Source organism: Chenopodium album, chromosome 8 (assembly GCF_948465745.1).
Source record: "Chenopodium album chromosome 8, dcCheAlbu1.1, whole genome shotgun sequence".
Lineage (NCBI taxonomy): Eukaryota > Viridiplantae > Streptophyta > Magnoliopsida > Caryophyllales > Amaranthaceae > Chenopodium > Chenopodium album.
Genome location: NC_137841.1, coordinates 2,556,818 through 2,583,961, shown reverse-complemented (window position 1 = coordinate 2,583,961; position 27,144 = coordinate 2,556,818). Strand labels below are relative to the sequence as shown.

The window sequence follows — 27,144 nt, the reverse complement described above, 5'->3', positions numbered from 1 at the left end:
CAAAAATTAGCTTTTTTAAGGGCTTATTATGCATTTATACTAGGCTGCTAGTTAGATCACATCCAAAAAACAAGTCAAAACAGAATTACAACTTGCAAACTACTTGCTAGTTTTCTGATTGTATTTTTCTCTGTATCTGCATTGACATCAGTAAGAGAAGCGCGATAGATTGAAAGAAAGACATGGGGTTCTTGAATCATATCTTGGACTTTTTCGATGCTTCGATCCCTAGGCATAAGAAACGTAAGCCAATGCAGGTGACCTTTCTCATTTTTTTTTTTTGTACAATGTTCATAATTTTATGATCTCTTGTTCATGTTTTTGTTTAGTCCCTCTATTCTTTTATTTCTTTACTTGGTTTGAAGTAATTATTTTGATGTCTAAGGACTAGAGTTGTATATGAATCATATAATGAGAACCGCGAAAATTGTACTAACTAAGCGTAGTCTCCATTTATGTGACAACAGACTGTTGAGATCAAGGTGAAAATGGACTGCGATGGTTGTGAAAGAAGAGTCAGAAACTCTGTTATTCATATCAAAGGTAAATACATTTAATATGTTCTAATTTTATTTACCACTTGGTTTGTGAATTTATATTTGTAAGAAAACTACAAATGTACATACACTAAACATTCCCTAATTTCACTAATTTGATCACTTGCATACACTAATTCTCTCATGTATCAAAAGATATCAGAAAATTTGTCATAATTTGTCTTAAAGAGTTGCTAAATTAAAAAGTAATTTTTGAGACTTTTTATTAGAAAGTTATAAATATCTTAATTTTAAGCATGTAGTATGTATAAATCCTAAAACATAGTAATGAACGTGTTAAGGACTAGAGTTGTACACTTTTTGACCAATTTACTATTAATAATAAATATGCGTGTTGAAGAGTGTAGTTGGCTTAATTGATTGTATCATTTCCTTTGTGCATTCTAAGTTGTGACATCGAATATTTAAAGTGCTTTTAGAGATCGAGCTTTGTTATACTTTACATTGCCAAAATATCAAATTTACTAATATGTCCGCGTATGCTTATATATATATAGGAGTGAAATCCGTGGATGTGAACCGGAAGCTGAGCAAAGTAACAGTAACCGGAAACGTAGAGCCGAATAGGGTGTTAAACAAAGTGAAGAGAACAGGAAAGTGAGCCGAGTTTTGGCCATATGTCCCATACACTATGGTAGCATACCCTTATGCAGCTTAAGCTTATGACAAGAAAGCACCTTCTGGCTATGTTAAGAATGCACCTCAAGCATATGCTGGTAATAATAATGATGGTCCTCATGAGAAATACACTCAATTATTTAGTGATGATAACCCTAATGCTTCTTGTTCCATCATGTAACATAAATCTATCAATTAATCATTTGAGTTGGGTTACTTAGTAAGATTTTGACACTTTAGATGAAAGAAGTTTTATATGAGTTTCACCTAATAAAGAATGTTTTGTTTTAGCAAATTATGTACACCCTTGATGTCAAATCATTAAATGTGTTTTGTTATCAACAGTTTATGAATTTTTTTTCATAGGTAGTACAGGTTTTTGATTAATCTTGAATATAAAATAAATAAGAATAGTTTTATTAGGTAAAATTGATTGAACAATGAAATGTAGTGTTGGCATACTTTTCCATGTTATGGAAAATGTACTCGTATAAACGGTAATGAAGAATTTATATATATTGTTTTAAAGAGTTTTAAGTGTTTGTCTACGTCATTTAATAAATTGACTCATGGTATATGTATAACAATCATATTAAATTGAGTGAATTAACTTTGGACATACGAGTACCGCCAAAAAATAAGAGTAACATTACAAATAAAGAAAAATCCACCATGTAATTAAGAATCAAATATCATTGATATATTCCTCATTATTTTCTATCAAATTATATGAATCAAAAAATTGATAAATTAATCTCTCAAGCACACAAGTAGTGGTCACTTGCTTTGTTTGTACATCAAATTCAATCTTTTTTACTTCCAAAAAAAAAATAAAAAATCAACCGGACCACATTGCTTCATCCCTCAAATCTCAATTTTTTCCAAGTTAGTCCAACATTTTCCTGAAAAAAAAAAATCAGAATAAAAAATTAAGAAACAAAAATCAAAATCTATAAAAAAAAAAAATGAAAAAAAATAAATTAAGATCAGTAATATTTTCCTAATTAATTAATTACATACCAATTGCTGTAATTAGCTCTTAATAACCCCATCAAATTATGCAAAGAAACAATTTAGGAGCAGGAAATGCAAGTCCTGCAAATAAAATTAAGCAAAAAGTAACCAAATTATTAGAACACCAAATCTTAGGCTTCCATTTAATCTCAACACTTGAGCTTTTCTTAATCTTATAGTTGATGTTACAAAAACTCATCTCCTTAGCCAAATCAAAGCTAGCCCCTTTCATCCTCAGCTCTTGAACCGCCCGGCCGAGCGCCCGGCTATCTGTTTTTTCCCTCCTCAACCTCTCAGTCACCTTCCAATACCTCCACAATTTCACTTGCACCAAGACCGCTATTGCCACCGAGGTTGCCGCCCCAAGAAAGGACGGCACCCACCATTTCTGACACCGGGTTAAACCCGAATGAGCCCCTTGGATAGACGATGAGCAGGAGGAGGTGAAGAGGAGGGTTGTCACAAAGGCATGGAAAACAAGAAAGGAGAGACAAAGGTGGAAGATCTCACGGCGGAGATTGTCTAATTTGGATTCGTTAACATCGATTCGACGAGCGAAGAGGTGTTCTTCTCTTTGCCAGAGTTTAAGGAGGAGTAAATGGCCTGGACTTTTTGAGATTTCCATCATTGGGTGTTGTTGAATCATGATTGCTGTTTTCAGGTTTTGATCTTGGTTTACTGGGATTTCTACTATGTGGGTGTCATTTGACTCTCCCATTTTATTACTCGAGTTTGAAGAACAAAAAGAATCGGAGGGAGTATTATACAATAAAGATTCCGAAAAAGGAACTGAATTTGGAATTGGAACAAATTGTTGATGAATTTCAGATAATTATTGAAGAAAAAAGGAAATAAATTACAGAAATGGGAAATAATTTAGATTGAGAAGAGTGAGGAAGAGAAAGTTTAAGGGAGAAGAGAATGGAAAGTAAGAGAAACAGGGGAGATTACCTGATATTTGAAATGGGGGAGATAACGGATAGAATTTGTTAACGGTCACATTTTATGAGAGTTGTGACAACGGTCATATTTTTTTCCCGCTGTGTAACCGCTATGCGAATGAATTATGAAGCACATAGGCTTTTACTTTCTTGTATGTTTCATTTTATACATTTTAATCAATTTTTCTGTAACATGAAATTTGTTTAATGGATATTCACAATGGTATTTGTGGCATTGTTTTTTTAAGTTTAAGATCGCAAATCTTACCAATTAAAATACAGATTTAAAAGATATAGTGGCGGAGCCAGCGAGGAACATGTACACCTGTCTCTACAATTAAAAGAAATAAAGAACATACGCTCTTCCTTTCTTATATGTTTCATTTTTTTTTTTTTTTTTTGTGTGTAACATGAAATTTGTTGAATAGATATTTACATGATAATGAGACATTTGTTTTTAAAGATAGGGTTGCAAATCTTATCAACTAAAATTAATACAGACGTGAAAGGTATATTGGCGAAGACAGGGATATATAAATATTAATTTCCCACTTTTAAAAGAAATAAAGAATTGCACGAATGCGTGAGAGAATCAGAGAGGAAAACAAAATGTCAACTCAAAACCTATTTCTCAAAATGTTAGGATTGTTAATTGTTTTTTTTTTTTTTTGGTGTTCCACCCGGTTCACCCTTTGGGCTAATCCGGATTCGTGGATCAGTTCTGGGTGGTTAGGTTCCAGTCCCCTTCCGATTGTTGTTGCGGGGGATCGAACAGGAGTCCTCCCTACTAAGTGTAGTCCTAATCACCACTACACCAACAACCAATTGGTAGGATTGTTAATTGTTCAATGTTTGTAAAAATTAAAATTGCCACATTTACGCATTTTTAATCGTATGATTTTATCATTAATTTTAATTTTTTTTTTTTTTTTTTGTTTTTTTTTTGTCAAATTATGGGTAGTTACTCTTTATACTGCTCCCATATTCTTAACCATCCCATATTCTTAACCACCAATTCAATTTAACATCTTGTGAAAGGTCAAGGAGAAAAACTAAGCCAATCCCTTGAAGTAAATTCCGAAAAATATCACTTGGGAGCTCATCATAATCTTGCACGTCTTCATTGTTGAACAAGTTATTAAAATAATTACCAGTGTTTGCTTGGACCTCATCCTTGCTATATATGCAACCATTCTCCATTAACCTGAGAATTAATTGCTGAAATTTTGTTCCTCCAATGCTATATGTACTTAATTGAAAGTAGGTGGTATTTCTATCACAATCTCTAATCCATTTAACCTGAGATTTATAGTTTAAGTTTTGATTCAACAGAAAAATCACGAGCCTATTTTAAAGCTAAATTATGTTGTACCTCGTATATTTTGAAGTTATAATTAAGGGATGTAGCTTGCTATTGTGAAGTTCATAGGTATAGAGTTTCTCTGAGAAACATTTCAGGTTAAATGCATACACTGTTGAAGGTAGAGAATATGTTTTAAGGTTTATCAAGGAGACAAGATTCATAACCCTGTGCCAATAAAACCTACCAAACAAATTTCTTTTCACAACTACAACATTAGCTGAAAGTTTAACTCCGTAAAAGCTACCCAAATATCTATCACAAATCTTGAAAAAATCTATATGCTGCCTCAGTGACAAGATTATAAACGGCACAATGTTCAGAAGTGATCTCATTGATTATGAAGTCATGATAAGGAATATGAAATCGGTTACTATTTACTGTAAATCCATCAGGAACCAGTATGCATCCTTGGCTCAACAGAGGACAATTCCCAATCTTTATAGAATTAATTTTGGGGAGGCTATGGCATGACAAAGATTTCAAATTTGGAAAGCCGTGCATGATTAAGCTCGACAAGGAAGAGGGGAAAAGGAAATTCGAACCTGGGACCGACTCTACTGAATCTATGCAGCTTCCAATGTTCACGAGTTCAAGATGTCTAAGAGAAGTAAGGAGGTGAAGTCCCCACTCTTCAGCCGCCGGCTGCTCTATATTGACATCTTTGAGCACTAGCTCGACAAGAGTTACGGGCAGACCACCAATAGTGCTCAGAGATGAACACCTTTCAATATGAAGCACTTGAAGACAAGTGATTCGGTTGGTTAACCAGGATAGCTGCTTCAAAGAGTTGTCATCGTAAAATTTAAGACGCCTTACACTCAATGGACAACTATGTTCCAAGAACATAGTCAGTTCTTTGCAGTCTCTTAAGTCGACAAAAGTAAGCTCGTTGAAATTCCCATAGACATAATGGCTCAAGGTTTGATAATTCACCAGTTCAACTGAAGAACATCGCCACCAGTCGACTGAAGATTTGGAGCCTATAACCTTAAGAGATTTGACTCCTGGTACACAAAAGCCTTGAATCCCTGTAAATTGTGAAACATTTGTGAGCATTATGCTGTTTGAACAGCATATGACATTTCCACTACTAGATAACTCTTCACATCCATTTATCACCAATTTCCGGAGCAAAGGCAAGCTTGGAAGTGAGATTCTCAGCTTACGGCAGTCATCAACCTTCAAGTTTTTCATTGATGGAAGAGTGGAAGGAAAATCACCACGCAACAATGGACACCATAATATTTCAAGCTTTTCAAGATGGAAAAATGCCTTGCTATTGTCAACTGATGGATGCGACCACTCCTCCCAAGACTCCATATGATCAAAATGTAAAGTTTTTAATGCAGGAAACGGATTTGAACAACCAATACCATAAAATTCAGGACCTACAGTTTTAACGCCATCCATCCCTTTTACCCAAAGCTCCTTCAGCGAGGGAAGACTCCCTAATGGTGGTAAGTCATCACACATTTTACAGTCCTCCAGTCGTATGACAACCATCTGAGTGAAAGAGGGATTCCCCAACCAAGCAGGGAACACCAAGGCCTTGTACCCTTTCAACTGTAATTCTTTGATGGATTTCTGAGGTTGCAATTGGTCAAGTACATCTCTTTCAATGTTCTGAGTCTTCTGACCAACTTCATAAGTAGAAGTTCCCCAAAAAAATCTCAACACTTCAAGGCTCAATTTTTCATGCAGCTTGGCTTCTTCTGCATCTTCACTCCTGACCACATTTTGGAGGCCAAAGATATCCAGTGAGCCCCTGAGACTTTTCAAGTTCTTCAACTCACTGATCCTGAACCCAGACGTTGGTGTCAAGAAGAATCTTGTCAACGTCCGCAGGTTTGTTAATCTCCCAATCCCCAGGGGCATTTCCATCAAAGCACTATCTTCATCAATGTCCAGGTGACGAAGATCAGTTAGGTGTGCCATGTTAGTGACTAACTTCCTGAGAGATTTACAGCCTCTCAATAGCAGTGTCTGGAGATTGCAAAGTTTGCTGGTTGATTCTGGTAACTCCTTCAGTTCAGGATTAAATGAGAGGTCAAGAAATCGTAAGAGCTTCAGATCACCAATACAATTTGGCAACTCTGTGATCCCCATGTGAGCCATAGACAGCAAGCGTAAGTAATGAAATCTTTGGAAGCTGGAATCTGACAAATGTATTGTAGGAACCTGACTGCCAAAATAAGCAAATGTTCGCAATTGACCAATTTTCTCTTGAGTCCAGGGTTGGTCTTCCATGACTTCTTTAGTGCAGGAGAAATAACGAGTTCTTGAAGAAATATTTTTGATATCCGTTGTAGAACCAACATCACCTACAGCCCATTGAGCCAAGTCATGGATGAGGTCATGCATAATGAAACACTTTTTGAAGTGCAAAAATCGAATTGGACAACTTGGTTCCATTAATGATCTTTGTACCAAATCAAGGAAATAACTATGACCTTTGTCCTCCATGCTTTCCTCCGCATCCTCATGCAGCAAACCTTCAGCCATCCACATCAAAACAACATCCTTCTCTACGTATCTATGATCTTTAGGAAATATCGAGCAGTAAGCAAATATGCGTTTCAAATGCTGTGGAAGATGATGATAACTCAACCTTAGAGATGGCAAAACACCACTTTCCTCACTCCATACGTTGCTCTTTAATATCTTTGACCACTTGCTCTTATCTTTTTTTCTTAGAAGACCTCCTAGAGATTTAGCAGCCAAAGGCAATCCTTTGAACAACTTCACAACTTCATCCCGCATCTCAATCAGGTTGTCATCTACAACTGCATGCTGCTGAAACAGAAGCCAACAATCATCGTCTGAGAGACCCTTTAAGTAAATGATTGGGCTTTGAGTTGGTCTTTTAAGCATGTTCTTTGCTACCCTCTCTAATCTTGTTGTGACTAAGACTCTGCTTCCCTTTGCCGCTGTTTGAAATGGGGTCTGAAGTTTGTCCCAAGGATCATATTCATCACTCCAAACATCATCAAGAACAATCAAGAATTTTTTATCTGCTAGCAGATTCTTCAACTTTACATGTGCCTCGTTAAGATCAATGAAATTACGTGTAGTAGAACTATCTGAATTGATTATTGTTGTCGTTATCTGTTTGACGTCAAACACATCTGATACGCACACCCATGCTTTAAAATCGAAGTGATTCTTAACCTGCTCATCATTGTAAACACATTGAGCAAGGGTGGTCTTTCCAATGCCTCCTTTTCCGACAACAGGAACTACAATGTAGTTCTCCCAACATGGGTCATCCTCTAATAACCGCCGGATTATCTCATCTTTCTCATCACCTCTTCCATACACTTGTGGCTCGCGTACTAAAGATGTTGAGTCTGTTGATATCTGCCCTCGCTGCTCTTCTCTCGACTGTGTCTGGGGTGAGAGACCTAAACTTCCTGACTGGGTCAGAATATCTTGCAAGCGGCTGCTAATCTGTTCAATGGTATCTGAATAATTTGCACTCTTTAATTTTGAAGCTTTAGAAGAACTGGCTAGAAAGCTTGGTACCTGAACCTGACATAGGAAATTAGTTCCGCCAAAAAGTTAATTAAGGTAATAGAGTATATGATTATTATTGTGTTTGTTCAAAAAAAAAAAAAGTACATGATTATTGTGTAGTTAATCTATTACTTTATACTAAAGCAGAATATTACTCTGCTTTATCATTTTTTTTAATGATCTTTACATAATTATCAATTTTCCTAAGAGCATTTTTATCTAACTATTTATTGTTATGCACATTTTTCTACCCACTTGATATAAATTAATCTACATTTATTTATTAATTTATGGATTTATAAATTGATTTACATTTATGTATTTAAAATAATCAATTACTACTCCCTCCGTCCCTAAATTACATTCCTCTTTCTAGCATTAATTCCTCACATAATAGAGAGAAAAAGGAATGTAATTTAGGGACGGAGGGAGTACTTCGTATTAGTTTTAAAACCCAAGCATGGCTCGGTCATTATCTAAACAATCTAGTTACATATATTCTGTAAATCAAATATGTTTTGCATTTATACAGGAGGATTTAGTACCAACGAAAACAAGACACGGAAGTATTAAATTTTGCATTTTTGTTCAAGATCTGTTAGTTGCGACTTTGAGCTCTGAATTTTTTTCCAATATTAACTAGACAAGTAATTGTGTACATCATACTGAGATAGAAAAAGATGTGGATTGTACAAGGTACCTTACAGAAGGGTGAACAACCAAATCTCGAGTCATGTTCCTGTAAAGCATCATTCCCCAACTCGTGAATTCGAGCTTCAGTTACAAACTCATCTAAGACGTCTTCCAAGTCGAAGGCCAAGTCTTGGAGATCCTGAAGCCAAACTTTCACAGCTTTGCTGTGGAGTTGCTGTTGCTCAGCATCACTTAGCACTGCTTCTATCAATCTCAGATCTTGCTGCCATCTTCCGATGCTTTTGTGTTGTCTTTGCTTCGTTTTTTTCAGATAAGGGCTTATCCCAGCAGAAGCCAGGTTAGCCAGCTTCTCAAAGAGTACCTGAATAAACGCTGAGAGAAATATCTCACCGATTGCCATTTTCACTCAAACCTCACTGATTGATTTACTGATAAATTAGGAGTAGGAGAAATATTAGCAGTTCAGTAGCAAAATAAGGACATTATAACTTTACTTTCCCTTATCTACAAACATTATCTACAATCCTTAATCTACAACCATTAATAAAAAGAGCAGGCCCCAGTTCATCTCCTAGATAAACCGGGCTTATTTACGTAAATAGCTCATGACAGACAATTTTGCAAAGTTACTACCACAGAACAACGTTAGACCAAAAGCCCTTTAACCATAGTGGTCCTACCCGTTATTGTCTTCGCAATCAGTGAAATTCATTGAATTTAACTGTTATTCACCATTGTACTCCGTATTACTTATCGGAACTTCAATCTCAAGCCTTCTTGCTGCTTGAAATCGTATGCAGATCACATCCGGTATTATTTCTTTGATCACTTGAAAATTGAAAAATTGGGTTTCGGTTGTTTAGACTGGCTGTTGGGGTCGTCGTCCGTGTTTTGATCTGATTTTCGTCGGCGTACTATACTTAGTAAAAATTATAGAAATCAGACGCAAAATTTGAATTATAATAAATTTGATACAACGAGCAATATTCCAGATTGAACAACCCAAATGCAATTGATGAATAATTACCCTCACAGCAAAACCCAATTGAAGCACTCTAACAAATTACCCAAATCAGAAGCAATAGTGCTACTGTAGCTTATCTACGGTTATCTCTTACTTCTCCTTCACTTTCTCTCTTATATTTTTTTTAATCTTAGCCATCTTGAAGCTGTTGTTGATCATGCTCAATTCTTAAGGTTTGTAGACCTAACCCTAACTATTATGTGCAACAAAAAAATATTTTATGTCTCACAAATAATACCCTTTGTTGCACATAATAAAAAACGGAGGTAGTATTAAAAATTGGTCTAATTGGATTGTTGTTTGATTTCTTCAATTACTTCTGAAATCCCAAGGTTTGTTCTTGGTTTCCTTATTTCAGCCTCGGAAAACAATGTTCTTGCGTTACTTGGATTATGGCCGAAAGAAGCAAAGATCTTCTTCTTAGGTTTAAATAATGCCGGGAAAACCACCTTGCTTCATATGTTAACTTCTAAATTGGATTGTTAACGTTGATTCGACGGGCGAAGAGGTGTTATTCTCTTTGCCAGAGTTTAAGATGGAGTATATGGCCTGGACTTTTTGAGATTTCCATTCATTGGGTGTTGTTGAATCATGATTCATGATTGCTGTTTTCAGGTTTTGATCTTGGTTTACTGGGATTTCTACTACGTGGGTGTCTTTTGATTCTCCCATTTTATTACTTGGGTTTAAAGAACAAAAAGGATCGGAAGGAGTACTATACTGTAATGTTGCCGGAAAAGGAAGTGAAGTTTGAACAAATTGTTGATGGCTTTCAGATAATTATTAAAGAAAACAAGCATATTTATTACAGAAATGTAAAATAATTTAGATTGAGAAGAGAGAGAGAAAGTTGAGAGAAGAGGATGGAAAGTAAGAAAAACAGGGGAGATTACCTAATATTTGAAATATGGGGGGGGGGGGGGGGGGGGGAGAGAGATAGTTTAACGGATAGAATTTGTTAGCGGTCATATATTTTTTTTCCCGCTATGTGAATGAATGATGGACACACAGGCTCACTTTCTTATACTCGTATGTTTCATTTTACAATTTTTTTTGCGAGTAACATGAAATTTGTTGAATAAAGATATTCACATGAAGTTTGTTGAGTAACATGAAGTTTGGGTTGTAAATCTAACCAATTAAAATAAAATTTTTTAAAACAAAAGTGACATAGGCAGCGAGGGACATGACAACAAAACTCTGAAACCCATTCCCCAAATTGTTAAGTTTTTTGAAATTGATTTGTCACATTTACACGTTATTTGATAAATTTTAATTGTTTAGTTTATTTTTTTTGTTGCCAAATTATGAATAGTCTATCCCTTGAGTTATCTTAGATTTGTCACTACATTGACAAATGCATCTCTTTTGTTGAACCTCATAGATGATGTTTTTACAATATCAACACAAAGTCTATCATATTATCGGTGTTGATTATGTTTATAGAGTAAAACTATTATTTCAGAGATCTTTGACAAGAGAGTATGAACAGATTACACCAACGAGATCACAACACAATACAGCAAATCAGCAATGGTAAGTTTGGATCGCACACCACGCAATTCTGCTTCCAACAATCAGTTTGTTTTTTTAAGAGAAATTATGCACTGTAGTTAGAATTAAGCATCTTTTGCCCAATTCACAATGTTTTGTTGCAAGTTTAGGTCTCCTTTTTTCTCTTGTAAGTTGTAACTCATCACATGAGCTCCTTAAGGTAATTATCTTCCCTTCACATTGCTATTAGCACTTGATGTAAACCATGTATTCCAGATCCACTTTAGCACAGGTTTTAACTGAAGTTCTAGATACAAATATTCGATTCAGAAAGATTGGAATTTTAACTACAATCACCAGTACTTCTATATTTATTATTGTGAAGGGCACATAAGAAACGGGAAAATAGCAACATAAAAACATCAGCACATCATACTATAAAAGGCAGCATACTAGCTTTGATGATGAGGTTCATAAATGAGAATGTCAAAATAAACTCAACATAGACTGAACTCCCAAGTTTTGAAGCATGATTTCAGTACTCTGTATATTATTTAGCATTTGGAGTATAATTTAATCCAAAATAATGCCTTCTAAATGAGCAAGTTTTAAAGCAAGATGAATTGTTCACAAGGAGAGAAACAGGCAAAAGTCTCTCATTGAAACACTGAATGCCCTTTTTTTAGAAAAAAAACATATTACCCTCAAAAACACCATATGAAATACAGTTCAAAAGTCAGCCACAGCTGCAACAGGCAGTGACATGCTTACGGAATTGATCGCTGGTACAGAGGCAAAGCTCCCAAAGCTTCACGTTCTTCTCTCTCACGCTTCACCTGCAGCCACCAGCAACAACACTGTCAAACAACTTCTTATGCCAGAAAGCATACAGCAAAGGAAAAGACAATGTTCTAGTCTCCTTATTGTCGCACTCCGTGGATTGCCAAAGGTTAACTAGAGTAGTAAGTTTGAAAATGAAAATTTTGATCTAATGAAAATAAATGGATAATTTCATTCTTGCAACAACATTTAACAGCCAAAGGATGAGGAATTACCACAATTGAAGATACAGAAACATTTAGAAAGCATTTAACTAGAGATGAAGATGAAGAAAAGGAAAGGTAGATGCAATCCAAGTATTTGTATATATTGTACCAGTTCCCAATCACAAGCATCGAACACATCTAATGCCATTTGGCTATCAGAGCACCTGACTTAAGTCCATTCAACCTACAAACTTGCTAAGTACTAATATACCTCCATCATTTCGGCTCTAAATTGCATGTATTACTCACACTTATCACACATGCACATCCCTGTAAAACCTTCTTGCCATAAAACAAATTCAAGTGGTGGCAAGAATCCCAATCACATTTTAACATTTATTTGTGAGACTTATCATCAACATTAGGTAAAACAACCTTCGTCAACCTATGTTCACTCAACATCATCATGTACTTGAGAGATTGGGATCCCCACTGGCAGGTTTAATACATAACAATACATCATAACAAAGGGAAAGCAAACAACTAATAATCTATTTAACCCAAATAACATAGCAATAGTGTGAAAATTAAAAAAAAAAAAAAAAATACTTACAAGAGCCAACATATCTTGAAGGTAGCTCCTGAAGGGTGTTTGCATTGCCTGCAAAGCACACAAATGTTATAAAATCAAATGAAGCCCAAAAATATATTTTACTCAGGAATCTGACACAAAGAAAGAGATGCACAATTATACAGAAAGTTATTGCTATGCCCAGCTAGCAATTCCGAACACCAAATTCAGGATTATCAGAAGATTAAAAAATTCCAAAAACATCAATAAGTTTAAATGTTGCAAACATTAGCAAAGTTCTATCACAAGGCCCAGCTAAAAACTCAAATACTGCAATGAACCGATCAAAGGGGAGGGGTTTTATAGGTAGTGCATATTGAGTTTGTTAGGATTGGATTGGAGAGAAAACAAGCAGTGAGTTTGCACTATAAATAACTGAAGATTAAGAGAGAGATCACTAGATGAAAGTTGATGAGAGTTCTCTATAAGTTTTATTTTGCCGGGAAAGTTCAAGCCTCTCAATTGCTTGTGTTTATTGATTACTTATACACATTTCTGGTTTAACAATCATGATCACCATTGTACCACATTATATCACCTCACAAAATCTGTCAAGTTATGTCAGTTTATAACAGATACTCCGTGAAAAAGAACATTATGATAACCAAAAATTAACTTTAGGTTGCTCATAAACCAGCATAAATATTCTGTCTCCACACATTCACATATAATCCTGAGTAGAGTCCTAATACCTGAAGGATATTGCCTTGATAGAATTTGGAACGAACAAGAAATATTGCATGGACTTCCTAGGTCCAAGTCACAAGAAGCAGTGATAAAGCACCGAACTAATATTCTAAGAAGCTACAATTTACCCCTCCCCTCCAATTAAATAATTATCAGATGCCTTCCACAGCAATTCAAAGTCTTAAGAGGAGCAGTTTATCTTTCAAATTAAACATTCATCACAACTCTATCTCCTATGGTTTTTCTTCTCATGGCCAAAACCATAATGTCCAACACCCCCCACCCCCACTGTAATTTTTTCCATTATGGAGGTCCTCTAGGCTCTAGTTAAAGAGTTATATGACAATGTTTGGAACATGTATGACAATGTTAAGTTTTTGCAAGTTTTAAATGAGAGGAAAAAAAAACTACATTATGGAAATGAACCTAACTCTATTTAAACAGCAATCAAAATTAAAGGGCAATTATCTCCAAAGACTAACTTGTAGAATGATCTTACATCCTGATGGTTACCTTCATAATACCAGCTATGTTTCTACTCATAATATTCATAATGCAATTTTGTGAAGATACTAAAATGAAGCACATCACACAAATCTATTAAAGAAGACAAATATTTGACTTATAATCTCTAGGACTATAGACTGAAGAAAAAAGTATTTAAAAAAAAAAATATATTCAAGACACCAAGGAATGTCAAATTGATGGAGGAATAGGATGAAAGAATCACTTTAAATAACCTCACAGACCAAACCTATACACAAAAATTCAAGCCTCAATCTACATAATAACACAAATTCTACCATTGAATCATTGAGTGACATATTATATTAATATTGAACCACTTCACCTTAACTTGAAAGATTCTCATGTAATGAACTCACACCTATTCTCTCAAAAACCCACTGATCATTTTCTTCCAAATACACCACCATATAGCTAAAGATATCAGCTTACATGTATGCAGCATCTTTTTTTTTATCTTAAATTTCCTCTTCCTATCCTATTCTCTATAAAAAAAAAAAAATTCCGATACAATTTCTTTGACATAGACCAACATATAGGCAAAATTTGCATTTTCAGAAATTGAGGAGATCTATGTGGGTGCCACAACACGAAACAACCCTCACCCATTGAAACTTGATTTAAGCGATGACACCCTTCAAAGGTTAGGGAAAGGAAAATTAAGTGTCATTCACCACAAGCACTATGCCAAAAGCACACCAATAAACCACTATAATAACCCAACTTCCCCAAAGATTGTAAATGCTCCAGACAACACCACCATGAGAGTGAGTGTCCTCCTTCAATTCCACCTCCTATGTTATCAAGTTCGGCCTCAATGACTTTTTGTCAAAGAGCACATTCATCATCAGCAAATCTTCAAAACAAATTACCGTTTGAGAGCTTCACTATAAGAGATATAGCCCTTATGCCAAGTGTAAGGATAATCACCAAATGAAACCCCCTCATCAAGCACATTGTTTCCCAAGATAAATCCCTCACTCTTTTCCATCTTATTTACAAGACTAATAGGGATGTATTCTAAACATAGATAACACAGGAGGTTGTATACAAATAATACAATGCACTTCAACAAAGTCACCTATCTCTTTAAGAATCTTGCCAGCCTTCGCCAAAAATTACAAATTACAGGTACCCCAAAACCTTTGTTGTAAAAGGAAAATTGCATGGAAGATCCCAAGTACAAAGTGTGGAGAGGTAATCTCAGATAAATAAAAATTTCCACAACCAGTCTGCCAATTTGACATCGCCAACTCAAATATACACTATCCAAAATTAATCCTCAAACCACTCATCATTAGGTAAGTGAGAACACAGAAAGAAGCGCTAATTATTCTCATTGGCTTGGAGATGATAAAAGCACCAACCCAAAATGAGCATGTCAGAAACAATAAATGGTCCGAGTGAGGAATTTTCCAACTTGGAAACCATCTATTTAACTATAAATAGTTGTCTAACTGTCTTACTTACCAAATTGCTGAAAGACTCCAAAATAACCAACAATGGAATAACTTAATCTCAGTAAATAACATTCAGCCTAGGTGTCAACACCTTAGACGTGACTCATGAATCTTATTCATCCAACATAGATATACTACTGATTAAGGAGAAACACAATTCCTCATTTATCTCAAGAAATTAAGTTTAAAGAAGGTATAAAATGACAGCTTACATTTTTTTATCGACTCATTGGTCAATCAAGTTCATTATCAACTACTCCCTTCATTCCATAAAGAACGCCACAAGGCCATAACTATATCAGAATTTCCAAATCCAACGACAAGCGTACATAAATTATTAGCATACTTGAGCTTTAAACTCTTATGAGTTCTATCCCTATCTCTCCCAATTTCACCAAAGCTCTCAACTTCTAATCCTCCCACGCAGCCACCAAGGGGTCTTAGATGGTTAGCATATCCTAAATACCGCATTCCAACTTGCAAAATAAATTCTTGATACAACAGCCAGAATATATCCTTTAAGAATCAATAGGCAGTAATAATTATGAACTAAGAGGGACCTACAATTTTATGTCCAAAATACAAACTATAGTTCCTGTTCCTATCAACAACCAATTGAAGCCATTGGCAATTCTAACTTTTTAGTTGTTTGTTGGACACTTTAACAGACAAAGTATAATCAGCTCACATACAAGCAGAATGATTATTCAGTATGAATCAATCGGTGAGGTCTAGAACCCCCAAAAAAATGTTGCTTTATCCATTTCCACATTTTCATTAACAAACTATTCACTATTTTTCAGTAATGTCTTCCAAATGAAACACAAGTAGCAACTAGCAAGTAAATTATAACAATAATTAAGTTTAAAAGTAATTATCACTATATACTTCCATCAGTGTATAATAACCTACAAAGCATTTCAAGCAAACATTGATTCATGTTTCTCATTCTATAACAACAAAATCGTTTCATTTGCAAAATCAACTTCACAATCTACAGAATTATCCAACAATGCAATTCACTAATCCATAAAACCGTCAATAGAAGTAATTACTCATCCAATATATACTTGTTTCCGCAATAATCAAAGCTATAACCCTAAATCAAAACGCATTTGAAGCCAAAAATCACAAAATACAAATCAGATTATCAAACAAGCAAGAGAGAAAACCTGAAGATCTTCAGGAAGGTACTCGTGCTTCATCGAAAGGTCCATAGCACGCAAAAGACGCTGATTACGAGCATCAACAATCTCACGAGGAAGCCGATCTAGGGCTTCTTTGATATCATGATCTTCCATTGGATCATAACAATCATCAAATCTCAAGCCTAAAATCAATCAAATCAAAAAACACAAAATCAATCACAAAAATTAGGTCAAAATCAGCCAAAAAAAAAAGAGGAGAGAGAAAAAAAAATCAAACCATATTTGCGAAGACGGTGGTCGACGGAACTCTTGTGCATAGCAGCCAATACATTCTTCTTAGGATTGAGAAGAGCCTTCAACAATGAAGATGAACCAGTAGCAATCGCCATTTTTGTAGGTTTGCTAAGCTAATTACCTCTCTTTCTCTCTCTAAAAATGAGGGATTTTTCTTGTTCTTCTGGTTCGATGTTCTTCCCTAATTTGACAGGAGTTTCTGGAAATTATTGGATTTTTCTGGCTAAGTTTAATACGGCCCTTTTTGTGTTTTGTTGTTGTTGCATTGGTTGGGCTTGGTCCATGTGATGATACAAGGTAAAGCCCTAGGAAATAAGGGATGAAAACTATGAACTGAAAATCTTGTATGAAACGATTTTAAAATAATACGGAAAATAATCAATTTTTATATAGGCTCACATTATTTTTTACTTGTATTTATTTCAGGAAAAATAAGTTCAGATAATGAAGTATTTCGTAATGGTTACCATAACAAGTCTTTATAATGTAGGCACTGAACTGAATTGAACTTATTGGAGCTGAACTGAACTGAACTGAATATTTTATGAAAGAAGGAAATTAAGAACTCAATTGAACTTATTAAAGCTGAACTGAACTGAACTAAAAATAATCTTAACAGAACAGGTCCTAAGTTATTCATGGTTGGACAATTATTGTCTTACAAAATAGTTAAAACATAAGATACTTTAATAGAGTAAAAAGATATTAAAATAAATAAATAAATAAAAAAGGAATCCATTGTCAATAAGGTTCAATGTTGTTATTAAATATTATGGCCTCATGGTTTGTATCTATTATTTTGTGACTTTAGGGTAATTTCTGGCCCAACATATTTCTTCTTCTTTTAGAATGCCCCAACATATTCCTTCTTCTAGTCAAAGATAGAATAATATTTAAGATTTTAAGAGCATCCCAACTTTACTTAGTCTTAAACCACTATTACAAACTCACTAAAGTCACATGCATTTAAAGTTTCCAACTTTAGTTTGCTAAGACAATATAATTACTTTTCAAAATGCACAAAGATGACCAGATGAGATGATGTTTTCTTAACATTTAATTTGTTTAAGTTAGTAATGATTATATCCTAAAATTAAGATAATAGTTGAATATGGATTTAGGACATTTGAGTTTCTGTTATGTTATGTAATTTTTTTTTTTTTTTTTTGAACGGATGTGATGTAAATATTTGGTACATACTTAAATGTAGGGTTATTTGTGGAGCATCTACTAACATGGCTGAAATCTTTGTTTTCACAAAACCAAAGCTACTTAAAATGTAGGGTTTTTTAGCCTCCCCTTGCATCATCTTTATTGCCTACGTGACTACATACATGCCCATAGTCAAATTACCAATTTACATATTATCTTACCAATAAATATGGGTAAACTTTAAAATAAAACCGTTTTATCATCACAAGATCTATTAAATGAGTGGTTGTTGAACACCCCTATAACCGAGTGAGGTCAAATTCAGATAGTTATTCGTTAAGACAACGGACAACTAACAAGTGGCAGATGCTGAAGTTGGACGATTGATATTTGTTGCCCTGCATTGTGCATACCACCTCTAGTCTTATGTTATATGCTCAATTTAGTGATAGTTTTTGTGAGTTGGCCATACCCCAATGTTTCAAAAGTCATCCAAACTTTATCTAAAAAAGATCAACTTTTTTTTGTCCAACAAGCCAAATAAAAAGTTTTCCAACTTTGTCTCAAAGCTATATTATTCCTTCTTACTTATTATTAGTTACAAACTTTCAATATAATACACCCGATATGTGAATTGACTGATTGAAGCATAAAAATTAATTTTCGTCTTTTAAAAAGTTTGAAATAACTGTTATGACTAGTGCTTGGACTATTATATCCTTTAACTTTTTTTTTTCTTTTATATAAAATGATAATTGGTTCAAATTTGTATCATTGTATGTGAATTATTTTCATAATAACGAGGTGAGCCAAAATGCAACCACGAAATATAGAGTTGGCACGGTTAAGCGGACCTCACGGCTCACCGAAATAGTATAGTGCCTTTGCGTTAGGATGGCATAACTCATTTCTTTCCAAAGCACCAAAACACTAAATTGGTAACTTTCCCATTGCTTTTGATCATTGATCATCCGTGTACCCTTACTTTTTGCCATCATCATTGGCCAACTTTACAAATTCGTACGTAGTAGCTAACAAATCACTAATATCAGGTGATAACATTAAATTAACAAATAACCAAAAATATCACAACCATCAAAATCAAACAAGCAAGAATCATCACATACATATAGAATTAGAATACACTCACGGAAATCATCGTCCACCCTTTAAAAAAAATCCAAAAGAGATTCCAACTACACATAATTTCTCCTTTTATTTTTTGGTCCAATTTTCATCATGTCTTAAGAAAATATCGAGAATAGCATCAACAATTTCAAATCATTAATCGAAGAATAAAGGGTCGGTTTTAATTAGTTATATAAACCATGAAAAATTCGAGAATTATTGTAACAACAATACACAAATAAATTAAACTTAAATTGTAAAATTAAAATTAGAATTGGTAAGTCGGTAACATAAACCAAGATTTTATTTCCCGTGATCTTACCACAAAATAGTGACTCTTAAAGAGAGACTAAGCGTGTAAGATGGAGGGAAAACAGAAACAGGGGATCTAAGGTTTGAGAAAAAAAAAAAGAAAGAGAATTAGAGAAATAAAATCACAAATTTTGAGAGAAGAAAATTATTACAAGAAAAAAAAAATGATGAAAAATTGGTTAAGTTCAACATTTATATGTGGGGGTGAAGGAAGAGAAAAGAAAGGCATAGATGAAAGTGTTGAGTTAACCTCCATTGATGGAAGTAGCACATATAGTTTCTCTAATGGTGTTCTTCCTTCGCTTGGTGCTCGAAGCCACCGTCGTATCGCGCTTCGATCCTACATTGTCTCCCCTTTTCTTCACGAATATAGGTAGGGTGGTGTTCTTTTTTGTTCTTGGGAATTTTTTTTGTTTTTGTTTTTGTTTTGATTGCATGGAGATTGGCATGTTTGAATGATTGATCCTTATGGTGTAAGAGAATGTTTGTGAAAGAGTTGACACGAGATAAATTCTTGGTTCATGTAGCTGACCTCATTCTATTGGTGTTATAATCATTTTTTTTTTGGTTATGATGATTGGGTTTTTGTTTGATTTATTGGGTATGTAGAAAAAAAAGAAAAATCTTAGAATGTTGAAATATTGGGTATTCATAATGGTTTCTTGTTATCTTGATTTGTAAATCTTTTGTTTGATCTAATTTGATCATTTTTATTATAGGGTTTTAAAGTTGTGTTCATGATTAATACTATAATAATGTTAATTCTAATTAGATTCTTACAATTTTTATGTACTAGTTTATTGAGTTTGCATATTATTGGACTAATTTTTTTTTTGAATTATATTTTTATGCAGAATTTGGGAGTCATTTCTGGTATGTTTGGTGGTGTATACATCATGGGTGTCTCCATACGAATTCGGATTCCTACAAAGACCAATTGAAGGCCTTGCTATTGCAGATAACATTGTGAATGGATTTTTTGCTATTGATATTATTTTGACCTTTTTTGTTGCATATCAAGATCCACAAACTTTCAACCTTGTTGATGATCATAAGATGATTGCTTGGAGGTATGTGAAATCCTGGTTCGTGTTTGATTTCGTGTCAACAGTCCCTTCTGAAGTTGTGGAGAAGATTCTCCCTGACAGTGTCCAGGCCTATGGACTATTCAACATGCTACGCCTTTGGAGGCTTCGCAGAGTTAGTAAGATGTTCTCCAAGTAATCTTCTTAGCCTTGTTATAAAGCGGAAACTAATGTTTTATTTGACATGTGAATGTGTTAGAAAATTTAAAACATTTTTGCCTTCATTTTTGGACAGATTAGAGAAGGATAAAAATGTTAACTATTTTTGGATTCGATGCTTGAAGCTAGTTTCTGTGAGTACATTTCAGAAGCTCTACATTGATTCTTGTTAGGAGAAGAATGAATTCTCTATTACCGGGAATTTTCTCATTTAGCTTACTGCTGTATGTGTCCTAATAGGTGACTCTTTTCGCGGTTCACTGTGCTGCCTGCTTCTATTATTACATTGCAGCCCATTATCCTGACCCCAAAAAAACATGGATTGGTCTTGAAATGGACAACTTCCACAATGCAGATCTGTGGTTGCGTTACGTGACATCAATCTACTGGTCAATCACAACACTCACAACAACTGGTTATGGTGATTTGCATCCTGTGAATACGTGGGAGATGGTGTTTGATATTTTTTATATGCTCTTCAATCTTGGACTGACCGCGTATTTGATAGGAAATATGACAAACTTAGTTGTTCATGGGACTAGCCGAACTAGAAAATTCGTGAGTATGCTCGTTGCTCTTCTTCTTTATTACAGCACACATACTATGTATTGTATGGCAGCCCTTGCATTACTTCTGTTTTTGGTTTTTTTTTTTGCTGTTTTCAATATTTTTCCTTAAAACATTCCCTTTGTTTGTTGTTCAAATATGACACTTTGTATGAATTAAAAAACAAATTGTTGCAAAGTTGAATGCAATTATCTTAACTGCCCTATCAAATGCTTAAATTCAACTAAATGCAGCCAAAAAATCATTGATTGCAGAAACAGAATATTCAAGGACTGTCAATTTTAATTTGTAGTTTGTTCTGATGCTAACTTGTCATTCGTTTTCGGGTTTTTGTTTGAGAAATGCTGCAAAAAATAATTGATTTCAGAAACAGAATATTTAAGGCACTGTCAATTTTTATCTGTAGTTTGTTCTGATGCTAACTTGTCATTTGTTTTCCGGTTTTTGTTTGAGTTACAGGGACACAAATGCTGCAAAAAATAATTGATTTCAGAAACAGAATATTTAAGGACTGTCAATTTTTTATGTATAGTTTGTTCTGATGCTAACTTGTCATTTGTTTTTCGGGTTTTTGTTGGAGTTAGAGGGACACAATTCAAGCTGCTTCCAGTTTTGCACTGAGGAATAGGCTTCCTGTTCGCTTACAAGAGCAAATGGTTGCTCACTTGTGTTTAAAACACAGAACTGATTCAGAAGGTTTGCAACAGCAAGAGATTCTTGATTCTCTTCCAAAGGCAATCAAGTCAAGTATTTCACACCATCTCTTCTATTCGCTGCTTTATCAAGTTTATCTGTTTCGCGGAGTATCAGATGACTTGCTTTTCCAGCTGGTATGTCCCCGATTTAATCAAAACTATAATTGAAAGTTTACTGGAATGTTTTGACTGTAAACTATGTGCTTTTTATTCGAGTAAAGCGTATAAATCTCAATCTTGTGTTTATTTCTTAAATACATTTGCTTGAATGATGATTTTATTTCATCTATTTAAGGTTTCAGAGATGAAAGCCGAGTACTACCCTCCCAAAGAAGACGTGATCTTGCAGAATGAAGCGCCTACTGATCTATATGTACTTGTCTCTGGTGCCATGGTGAGTAAAGTTTCTCTCCGAACCTATGCATATAATTAAACAGACGAATTCATCATCTCAGTACTTTGAACACAATCACTATTGGAGTGATACTAATGTTTTTAATCTAATATTTTACAATCCTGTTATGCCTATTACTAGTTTTATCATATCTCTGGCCTCTGATTTAAGCAACCCTTGCAGGAATCTATCGTCGAAAAAAATGGAATTCACCAGGCATGTCTTTAGACCTTTCTTTTTGTAATTTTTTTTTCGAGCTGATAGGGCTACTTTTCTGATAGAAGATATATCTTGCAGTCTGTTGGTCACGAGGTTTTCTCAGGAGGCGTATGCGGGGAGATAGGTGTTCTTTGTTATAGGCCACAGCTCTTTACTGTTCGTACCAAGAGATTGTGTCAGCTGTTGCGTCTGAATCGTACTGCTCTTCTGAATCTTGTTCAGGCTAATGTTGGGGATGGGGCAATTATCATGAACAATCTTCTAGCGGTTTGTATGCTTGCACTTATATTTAGCTGCTTTCAATTCAATGGTTGATTAATAGTATAAATGAAAACATATTATAGTTAGTAGTTACTGATCTTTGACATTCCTATTCGATGGCTGGCGCAGCATTTAAAAGCGCAGGAAGATCCTCTGATGCAATCTGTTCTCAGAGATATAGAGAACATGCTAGCTCAAGGCCGAATGGATTTGCCACTCAGTTTATCTTTTGCAGCTGCAAGAGGAGATGAACCGTTGTTGCAACATTTGCTGAGACGAGGGTCTGATCCAAATGAGGCAGATACTAATGGGCGTACTGCTCTGGTATGTAGAATTTACTCATCTCCAAGTCTGCATTTTACGACATACATATCATGTTGTTACTTAACTGACTCTGAATGTTGCCTCTTTTCTGGTTATGCATATGACCAGCACACAGCAGCTGCTAATGGAAGCGAAAATTGTGCCCTTGTCCTTCTTGCATATGGGGCCGATCCAAACCTTAAAGGTACGTTAACAACCTGCTAGACTTACATATTCAGTGGAGGAAGCCTCAGTTTACTATCATGATAAACAAAAATCGGTTATCCAGTGACATTTTTGTAAATAAATTATCAAAAAATCTCAGTTAGTATGATATTTTCGTAAATAAATCAGCAATTTTGGGTTTACCAGTATATTTTTTTTTGTGTTTCGACTTTTCTGTGTAGATTATGCTTAATTATAAAAACCATGCCATTTACATAGTTTTCGCTATACAGATAGAGAAGGGAATGTTCCACTATGGGATGCTATAGTAGGGAGGCAAGAGGCCTTGATCAAGCTTCTAGTAGACCAGGGTGCTACACTAGCATCAGGCGATGCGGCTCAATATGCCTACTATGCAGTAGAGCAAGACAATTTTGAGCTACTAAAGGATGTTGTTCGATATGGTGGAGACGTAACCTTGCCTTTGAGCAATGGTTGCACTGCACTTCATGCCGCGGTTCATAATGGAAACTCTACAATGGTCAAGTTCCTATTAAAACACGGGGCGGATATGGACAGGCAAGACATTCAAGGTACAACACCAAGGGATTTGGCTAATGATGCTAAGAATGAAGATATAAAGGCGGTAGTTTGTTCCAAAGACGAGAGTAGTGTACAATCTAATGTTAAGGGGTCTGAGAAAGAAGCAAGTCCTACTTTGAAGAAGATTAATAGTGCTGATTTGTCTATGGATGTCACTCCACGTACACGAGAAGTGACTTGGGCTGACAAGCAGCCTCGTCGTAGGGTTAACTCGTTTCGGAATTCCCTGTTTGGGTTCATGTCTGCTGCCTCTAGAGGTAATATAAAAACAATCCGAGTAAGCTTTTAGTTAAAGTCCGGGAATAAGTACATTTTTATATAAGATGAGAATTATGCATGATGTGTAAATTTTTGTGAAATGCTTTGTATTTTCAGTTGAATCACAAAATGATGGGGGTAATTACTTAAGCACCCCGTTCTCCGGAAGCCAACCGGCTAGAGTGATACTTCGATGCCCTGGAACGGGCGATGCAACCAAGCTTGTTATTTTGCCTGAGACCATCCAAGAACTTCTTGATTTTGGTATCAAAAAATTTGGACGGCATTGTACTAAAGTAACAACTTTAGACGGAGCTGAAATCGACGAGATTGAGCTAATTAGAGATGGCGATCAACTTTGCCTCGTATGTGAAGAAATCAATATGCCTGAAAGCTAGCAATGATAATGTTTATCACCAATATTATTTGGTACAAGTTTTGTAGGATTCGTGTATATTATCACCAATATAGGGATTGGTGGTCCAATTTTATTGTGTAATATTGCATTGTTACCACAATTCGATCTCTAAATGATCCATACTTCTTGTATAATGAAAAAATTACGAGGAAATGTAAAATTAATCATGAGGTTATAAGATAACACAAATAAACAGTTTGTGATTAATTGTGTCTATAATGTATGTACAACTATGTTGTACCAAGTGTTCTAATGGCAAGTTTAGGAAGAGTTTTAGGAAAGTTGTTAGATAAAGTTGTGGACTTAGCTTTAGGAAAGTAGTTTTTTTTTTTATTATTATTTAGAGATGTAATAATTTAAATTTCAAAATATAATGCTAATATTTTTGTTTGTTTATGTCCATTCCATTGTGATCAAATTAAAATTTATTACTCGTACTTTAGGCAGAGCTAATGTCATTGAGACCGAGCTAATTAGATATAGTGATCAACTTTAATTTGCCTCTATGTGAAGAAAACAATATACTTGATAGTTAGTACTTAGTAATGGTGACTTTTACCTCAACCGGACTACCACATATCCCGTTGCATTTCAAAGCAAGATTTGACGTAATACTGTACTTTGATATACATCACACATTAAGACGAATCTAACAATGTCTCAAAATTAAAACACAATCTGGTATACTGGGAGAACTTGCAAGCATTGATCACAGCATTGCACCAAACAATTGTTTGGATTTCTGCTAAATTGCTAACTTTGACCAATTGTTTATCATACAATTCTATATTTCAAATATATCCATAGTCCATAACAGTCTAATTTGGCCCTCCTCAATCTGGGAGGCCATATTTATGACTTAATCATACTAAATAGTACAGTACTAATATAGCCATCATTAACTCATTCTTAGTTTGGGGTCGCTGCCCCATAAACACAAGCAGAGACAATGACCGAGAAATTACTTTGTCCACCCCTATCTTTGGTTAAATGTTGACCATACTAGCTAATTCATAGTACGGAGTACGAAATTTACAACGTTTTATTTATACGGAGTACTCTAATATTAGTACCGAAATACTTCCTCCGTTACGTATTATGTGCAACATTTTCTAAAAACGGAAGTTATACATTATGTGCAACAAACTGAAACTTTTCTATTTTAGTAAACTTTTAAAAATAAAATTACCAACATGCCCTTACTAAAATTCAATTAACACATTAAAGCAAATAATTTTTTTTTTTTTTACAAGAAGAAGAATGTTATCATTAATAAATAGCCATACGACATCTACAACAATAATAAAGATTTGTAAACCACAAATCTAGAGAAAATAACATAACTTTTACAATCAAAATCATAACTATTTTGCATATCGGGCATAGCTCACACTCCACCGCTTCAAACTTGACGCGAGTAGTGATTTTCGATGTCTTTGCATCTTTCCAAGTAGAGACCTTCGCAATCTGCGCTGATGTTTTGATCGTAGAGTTAATGGCGAACCCTAAACCCATATGAATCCAAATCACCTTCTCAATTATTATTAAAACCCTAAAAATAAAATTCTCATCCATAGATGAGAATCAAAATCCCAAAAAATTGGGAAAAACCCAAAAAAATTGGGACAGACTCTCACAAACAGAGAGAACAAATCAAAGCAAAACAAATCAAATAACAAAAAAGCAAATTAAATTGAAGAAAAGGGTCAGAAATAGTCTAATTTCCGAAGAAATTAGACTATTTTCGGCCTAAACGACCAAGAAAATTGAAACCCTAAAGAGAGGAGAGAGAAGAGAGAAAAGAGAGAAGAGGGAGGCGGCTATTTTAGACTATTAAGGTATACATTAAAGCAAATATTATTAAGTTATTAATAACTCAAATTAATCTAATGATTTTTACCTAATTCATCCCTAAACTAATCATATTCAACCAATCAACCCCAATCAACCCCCTGTAGTTTTATTCTCACTTATTTCTCAGCACCTCCTTCGTTCAACCATCTTCTTCAACCATCACCTTCAATGGCTAACATCACCACCACCACCACCAGTCCACTATCACCACTCAACCGCCACCACCACTACCACTACCACCGCACCGATCTCCCCTCTTTTTGTTCATCTCCCCTCAAATTCAACCACCACCTTCGAGGAGGGAAGATGGGTATTTCGAGGCGGGTACGACGATTTCGAGATGATGGGTGAGGTTCTTTGGATGTGTTTATTTGGTTATGGGTGATTTCTTGGTGGTTTACGAGGTGGCCGGGGCGGATGTTGGGATCTTGGTGGTGGCTAAGGTGGTTTTATTCGGTGGGGTGGGCGTCGGGTGGCCTGCTGGGTGGTGGTGTGGGCGGTTTAGTGGCCTGGTGGGTGGTTTGTGGGATGAATTAAATAACCATCCACTTTACTCTAATTACATGCCCCCACTTTGTTAATCATGCCTTTTAATTTTTTGTCTTGGGAAATGTGCACACCTCTTTAATTTGTTGCACATAATGTGTAACAGAGAAAGTAAT

At 35.0% G+C, this 27,144-nt stretch overlaps 4 protein-coding genes and 1 pseudogene across 5 annotated transcripts; 2 read left to right on the top strand and 3 right to left on the bottom strand.

Annotated features, from left to right (window-relative positions):
• Positions 1–6: 6 nt before the first annotated feature.
• Positions 7–3,356, top strand: LOC145641574 (heavy metal-associated isoprenylated plant protein 21-like; annotated as a pseudogene). The gene is made up of 3 exons (XR_014115464.1): positions 7–257; positions 468–543; positions 1,055–3,356. The product of XR_014115464.1 is annotated as a heavy metal-associated isoprenylated plant protein 21-like (transcript).
• Positions 2,227–2,907, bottom strand: LOC145642580 (uncharacterized). The gene has a single exon (XM_081693778.1). It carries the CDS (start codon positions 2,905–2,907, stop codon positions 2,227–2,229), a length of 681 nt encoding a protein of 226 aa, XP_081549904.1.
• Positions 3,357–4,582: 1,226 nt separating the features above from the next.
• LOC145641573 (putative disease resistance RPP13-like protein 1) lies at positions 4,583–9,185 on the bottom strand. The gene is made up of 2 exons (XM_081692422.1): positions 8,707–9,185; positions 4,583–8,021 (listed from the first exon to the last, which is right to left on the bottom strand). Exons 1-2 carry the CDS (start codon positions 9,058–9,060, stop codon positions 4,749–4,751), a joined length of 3,627 nt encoding a protein of 1,208 aa, XP_081548548.1. The 5' UTR covers positions 9,061–9,185; the 3' UTR covers positions 4,583–4,748.
• Positions 9,186–11,593: 2,408 nt separating this feature from the next.
• On the bottom strand, positions 11,594–17,113 carry LOC145641571 (cytochrome b-c1 complex subunit 7-2, mitochondrial-like). The gene is made up of 4 exons (XM_081692420.1): positions 16,893–17,113; positions 16,640–16,797; positions 12,778–12,825; positions 11,594–12,014 (listed from the first exon to the last, which is right to left on the bottom strand). Exons 1-4 carry the CDS (start codon positions 17,002–17,004, stop codon positions 11,946–11,948), a joined length of 387 nt encoding a protein of 128 aa, XP_081548546.1. The 5' UTR covers positions 17,005–17,113; the 3' UTR covers positions 11,594–11,945.
• Positions 17,114–19,240: 2,127 nt separating this feature from the next.
• LOC145641572 (potassium channel AKT1-like) lies at positions 19,241–25,028 on the top strand. The gene is made up of 12 exons (XM_081692421.1): positions 19,241–19,874; positions 20,356–20,721; positions 20,822–20,879; positions 20,986–21,303; positions 21,897–22,142; positions 22,303–22,401; positions 22,585–22,617; positions 22,699–22,887; positions 23,011–23,205; positions 23,314–23,389; positions 23,643–24,209; positions 24,328–25,028. The coding sequence occupies exons 1-12, from the start codon at positions 19,666–19,668 to the stop codon at positions 24,606–24,608; spliced, it is 2,637 nt and encodes an 878-aa protein (XP_081548547.1). The 5' UTR covers positions 19,241–19,665; the 3' UTR covers positions 24,609–25,028.
• The last annotated feature ends 2,116 nt before the right edge of the window (positions 25,029–27,144 follow it).